This window comes from Hippopotamus amphibius, chromosome 2 (assembly GCF_030028045.1).
Source record: "Hippopotamus amphibius kiboko isolate mHipAmp2 chromosome 2, mHipAmp2.hap2, whole genome shotgun sequence".
Lineage (NCBI taxonomy): Eukaryota > Metazoa > Chordata > Mammalia > Artiodactyla > Hippopotamidae > Hippopotamus > Hippopotamus amphibius.
In genome coordinates, this window is record NC_080187.1 from 72,394,804 (window position 1) to 72,400,803 (window position 6,000).

The 6,000-nt window shown below is 45.1% G+C and overlaps 1 protein-coding gene across 1 annotated transcript in view; it reads left to right on the forward strand.

The window, feature by feature from the left end:
* Positions 1–5,423, forward strand: part of B4GALT1 (beta-1,4-galactosyltransferase 1) — a 46,632-nt gene extending 41,209 nt beyond the window's left edge. The window contains exons 4-6 of the mRNA XM_057722450.1: positions 1,259–1,381; positions 4,523–4,627; positions 4,871–5,423. Of these exons, the coding sequence (XP_057578433.1) occupies positions 1,259–1,381; positions 4,523–4,627; positions 4,871–5,003 (361 nt within the window). The 3' untranslated portion in view covers positions 5,004–5,423. The remainder of the gene's footprint in view (positions 1–1,258; positions 1,382–4,522; positions 4,628–4,870) is intronic.
* Positions 5,424–6,000: the final 577 nt, after the last annotated feature.

The window sequence follows — 6,000 nt, forward strand, 5'->3', positions numbered from 1 at the left end:
GGTAGGTAAGAGATAGGAGCAGAGACAACAAAACCAAATCTTGTCAAGATAGCATATCCTACCCGAAGTGACTAAGGGTCTGTTTCTATAAAAACACGGATTAAGGAAAAGCCTTAACGGCCTGGCCCCCTCTGGTTCACAGCCTCACATTACAAATGCAGACTGTAGTGTGCGGTATGCCAGAGGGGGATGACTTGGCACTTAAATGATGACACCTAATTACAAGTAGATTATCTTTGGTTCATTAAAGCAGGCCCCCAGGGATCTTTGCTTGTGGATGCTTGCAGTCAGAATTCCGGAATGTATTTGAAAATAATAATTGCATCTTTTTTTCATATGTGCTATATGGTTTGGCTGACTTGCCCCTCAAAGTCTGAGTTAAGCGTTTTCCTTAATTTGTGTGATGGGTTTTGGTCTCTTTGGATTCCAGTAAAAGCCTGCGTGTGGTTTGGAGCTGCACACAGGGTCGTCACAAAGCCGCAACCTTTAAAGGACCCGCAGGAAAGCCTTTGCTTGGCCTCTGGGCACCTCCAGATTCTTAACATTTCTCGTCAGCTCTTCCTCTGTATCCCTCAGGAGTCTATGATTCATAACCACTAAAATATTGAAATTCAGAAAGGTTTGGAAGGATGAGAACCCAGATGCCCTACTGCTTGAAAATGTGTCAAAATAGATTCACCATTATACATTTTGCTTAGTCAGGATGTGGTAGAATTTTCCAAGAAAATTTTATTTTAGCAAATTTTCAGAAATGTTGTCTTGACTGTTGGGGTCAGTGTTCAAGCCAGTTCATTCTCTGGAGAAATGAAAGCTAGACTGCAGATAGGCTGGGGGTAGAAATGGGGGGCATGACGGTGTGGGCACAAGAGACTCTAAAGCAATCTCAGTTTCTAGGACCTTCTGGATAAGGATTTCCTGTGCAGGAGCAAGATACACGGGAAGTAGGTTCCCGAGCAGTGCAGAAGAACTGGGCTTGTGTTCTTGTCACGGACTGATTTTCTAGATAACCACAGAGGCAACACAGTGTTCTTAGAAAGCAAGATTCTATTTTTTGATATCTATGTCTTCTCTAAGATAATCTGAGTCTGATATGAAAACAAAACAAAACCCTCACAAATCCCTAATTTAAAAATTCCAGAGAATAAACATAACTTTAGAAGTGTTTATATTTTGAGCAAGCTTTATTTTAAAAAAGTAAAAACTTACTAACCAGTGGTCCTCTGTGTGTGTGTGTGTGTGTATGTGTGTTTTCCCCCAGCCTACCTTATGTGCAGTATTTTGGAGGTGTCTCTGCTCTAAGTAAACAACAGTTTCTCACCATCAATGGATTTCCTAACAACTACTGGGGCTGGGGAGGTGAAGATGATGACATTTTTAACAGGTAATGGTCACAATGTAGATCTCTTTCTTCCCTGTCTCCCTTCACTTCTGGTTTTTCTGCCAGTGCTTGGTAATTCTGCAAGGATTGACCCTCAGGAGGGATGCAGTCCCCACCAAGCCCAGATTCTTAAGTGTGCCCTGCTTAAGAGCTATAGGCGATAAAGAATGTCTTTAGGAAGAGTAGCTTCTGTGATTTTTGCATTAGCCTTTTCGAAAATGTAAAATGAGAACCATGTGAAGGGGTGAGTTTACTTTGATTCATGCTATGTGGCCATCCACACCCAGGGCTCTTTGTAAGCTGGTAAACCTTTATCATGTGAGTTGTCATTGCATATGGTAAAAAACCATCTGTCAGTGGCATTTGAAACCACATTCCACTCAGTTCTTCCTGGCAATAGAATCTCCACCCTGCTGGCTGTAGGCAACAAGCACCTTCTCCCTCTGGGAGCCAGTCTGAACCTGTCACAGAGTTTGATATCAAAATACACTCTAGTGCCTTCCTGAATTGGAGTACATTAATTTGATAATTAACAAAAGATGTCTGTCAGAGTCAGACTAAAGTCATTTAAAGTTAGCTTTGTGTGATAATTTGGCGTAGACCCAAGTCTTTAATACAGGCCTTGAAGAAAACTCGAGTTTTAGAGTGTGCAAATTGGTTTATCAATATGCATAGCACTGGGGACTTCCCAGGTGGTCCAGTGGTTGAAAATCTGCCTTCCAGTGCAGGGGATTTGGGTTCGATCCCTGGTCAGGGAACTAAAATCCCACATGCCAGGGGACAACTAAGCTCGCGTACCGCAACTACTGAGCCCCTTTGCTCTGGAGCCTGCGCGCCACAACTAGAGAGAAGCCCATGCGCCGCAACGAAAGATCCCACATGCCACAACTAAGACCCGACACAGCCTAATTAATTAATTAATTATATGTATGTATGTATATGTATGTATAGAGCAACTGGGCCAGGCAGGCCTAATGGGGAGGAGGACATTGAACAGGGAGTCCAGGCAGAAACAACCGTGTTTCCACAGCACCACACCTGGGCAGCTGGGCCCGTATGATGGTGTACAGGGCTGACATGACGCACAGACCTGAGTGATCAGAAAGGTTGGCGGGAGGGAGCTCCGAGGACGGGCTCCCAAGGGTGGAGGAATAGAAGGATGAGTGGTTTGTGGAGGAGCTTTCTTTTCTTTCTTTATAAATTAAAAAAAATTTTTTTTAAATTAAGGTTAGTTGATGTACAGTGTATATGTTTCAGATGCACAACATAGTGATGCACAATTTGTAAAGGTTATACTGCATTTATAGTTGTTATAAAATATTGGCTACAGTCCCTGTGCTGTATGATACATTATTGTAGTTTATCTTATAATAGCAGTTTGTACCTCTTAATCCCCTGTCTATCTTGCTCCTCCTCCTGGAGCAGCTTTCCTGAGAAATAAGGAACCTAACTCTTATTCTGCCAACTTGCTGTGTGCCAGGCACTAGTTTGGCACTGGGCGAAGCCAGGCTGGGAACCTTTAAGTCACCTAGGACTGGCCATTCCCGCCTCTTAGCTTATTTGTGTATCCCTGCTGTCAAAGCTTTGGCTGTGGTCCTCATCCCTTACTCCCCCAGAACCTACACAGAATCTTGCGCCCTGTTCTGACTGTCCCTAGTCTGGTTCCTGGCTCTCCATTCTTTTTTTTTTTAATTAATTTATTTATTTTATTTGTTTATTGGCTGCATTGGGTCTTTGTTGCTGCACACAGGCTTTCTCTAGTTGCAGCGAGCGGGGGCTACTCTTCATTGTGGTGTGCCGGGCTCCTCATTGCCGTGGCTTCTCTTGTTGTGGAGCACAGGCTCTAGGCAAGTGGGCTTCAGTAGTTGCAGCACATGGGCTCAGTAGTTGTGGCTCACAGGCTCTAGAGCGCAGACTCAATAGTCGTGGCGCACGGGCTTAGTTGCTCTGCGGCATGTGGGATCTTCCTGGGGCAGGGCTTGAACCTGGGTTCCCTGCATTGGCAGGCGGATTCTTAACCACTGCACCACCTAGGAAGTCCCTCGGCTCTCCATTCTTATACTGCTCATCAGAGAGACTTCCCTTTGGCCAAAAACCTTTGGGAAATACTGTATACAGTCAGCTGTCTGTACCTGCAGATTCACATCCACAGATTCAGCCAAACTTCAATCGAAAATGTTCGGGAAAAAAGATTCCAGAAAGTTCCTAAAGGCAAAACTTGAATTTGCTGTGCACAGGCGACTATTCGCATAACATTTACATTGTATTTAAAACTATCTACATATCATTTACCTTGTATTAGGTATTGTAAGTAACCTAGAGGTGATTTAAAGTATATGGGAGCTATATCCCAATATAAATTTAAAAATAAATACATAAGGCTCAAAAAAAGTCTATGGAACAATGAGGATGAGCATGCGCATAGGTTATATATAAATGCTACACTGCTTTATGTAAGGGACTTGAGCATCCACCGGGAACAGGGGGGTTGTCCTGGGACCAGTCCCCCGCAGATACCGAGGGATGACTGTGTTGTATCCCTTTCAGATGCTGGCACTGCTTTTGGGGATGCTCTGAGAAGGGCCCCATGATGTAGACTTTGCCCTTCCTTCCAGCTTCACCTTGGGGCACGTCCCACCCCAGACCCTGTTCACCAGTCCCCAGAAGCTCGTGGTACTCCCTGAGGGCACTGTGCTTGCTCTGGCTTCCCTGCCTGTGCCTGTGCTGTCCTGACTGCCCGAAATGCTCTGGCAAACACCCATTCATCTTCAAGACTTGGCTCTGCCTAGTCTTGCTCAGGTAGAGTTAGTTGCTTCTCCCTCTGTGCCTTGCATCCCCAGCCGTCTCTCCTCCGCCCCACCCCCCATCCAGGCACCGACGGCCCTATGTTCTGAGCATCCACGTTATAAATTCCATGAGGGCAGACATGCCTAGTGCCTGGCACAGGATATCACCAACAAGATCTGGAACCAGTGGTTAAAGGTTATGGGGAAGGGGTGTGAGCTTTAGCCAATGTCTGTACACTGGGCTGGGTGAGAACAGCTGGCAGGATGGTGGACAGGACAAGAGTCTTGCAGCTGGGGCTGTGGGACCTGAGCCTTATGGTATCTCTGTAATGATGACTTGTCTCGTTACGCCTTACAGATTAGCTTTTAAAGGCATGTCTGTATCTCGCCCAAATGCTGTGATCGGGAAGTGTCGGATGATCCGTCACTCAAGAGACAAGAAAAATGAACCTAATCCTCAGAGGTGTGTTCTGTATTTTATTCTCTCCCTTGTGTGTGTTTCCTTCTGCTTCCTTTCAGGTGGGGCAGGCTGCAGGGATTAGGCTCTGGAGTGGGCTCCATGCTTCGAGGGTTCAATCCACTGGACAGGGTTGGAGTAGGGGGGAGGAGGGGCCAAAAAGTACACATGTTTAAAGTTTTCAGTGTTGTTTGTTTTTTTAAAGATTTTTGTTTTGGCTTCAACCCTTTGCCCGTTGTTTCCTTGTAGGTTTGACCGAATTGCACACACAAAGGAGACGATGCTCTCTGATGGTTTGAACACACTCACCTACCAAGTGTTGGACGTGCAGAGATACCCGTTGTATACCAAAATCACAGTGGACATCGGGACACCGAGCTAGCATTTTGGTGCACTGATGAGAGACCTGAAAATGGCCAGGGACCTCTGCTGTGTGTCTCTGCCAATCTGCTGGGCTGGTCCCTCTCCTTCTTACCAATCAGAGTGATAGGCCCTGTCGGCTCATCATTCAGACGCCTTTCCAGATGACTAGGACGAGTGGGATGTCTGCCCCCAACTTGGCTCGGCGTGTGACTTCTTAGCCCTACGAGGTGTATGTAAGCATAAAGACTGTCAGACTTTGAGGGGGTTCTTGGCATGTTCACAGTGTCACCCCAAAGAATCAGAGCTATACACAGCCCTAAATCTGGTGACGAAGACTCACTCCCTGCGAAAAACTGTTAATTTGTTGTGATATAGGTAAGAATTTTGCTTTAAATTGTGGTATTATTTCTTTGTGAAAAATTGGTAAGTGCTGCTGAAATTGGGTTGGTGTGATGTTTTTTGTCTTAAGAGAAATACACACGATTTCAACCATTCTCATTTTACCCCCCCCCCACCTTCTTTCCGTGGTATGCAACTGTTACAATCACTGCGTGTGTGTCTTTTCTTAGCAAAAGAATTTTAAAACTTGAGCCTTGGGCCTTTCACCCTGCTAACGGGTGAATTCCAAGGTGACTTTAGCCACCAGAGCAAAAGCCTTGGGTGTTCTCACATTCAGTGGCCTTTCTCCAGGTTGTCTGATTTCTGAATGTAAATCCTGTTTTTAAATAGCAGTTTATAGTATTTTAAAGAAAGAACAAATCAGGTTCTAATTATGATCTAGCTTGATTTTGTGTTGATCCAGAAGTGCATAGTGTTCAGTCATGGCCATTGATTTTTCTGAGCATGCTATATAAACTTGAATTTCCTATGTATTTTTATTGTGTTTTAAATGTGGGGAGGGGATGGAGCATTTTTTAGGGGAAAAAATAGTGTATGCTGCAGTGGCCACACACGGGCCTCTGATGTAGCTGGCAGGCCAGATTTTCTGAAGGGCAAAATCCCCTTTGGGCCCTTTG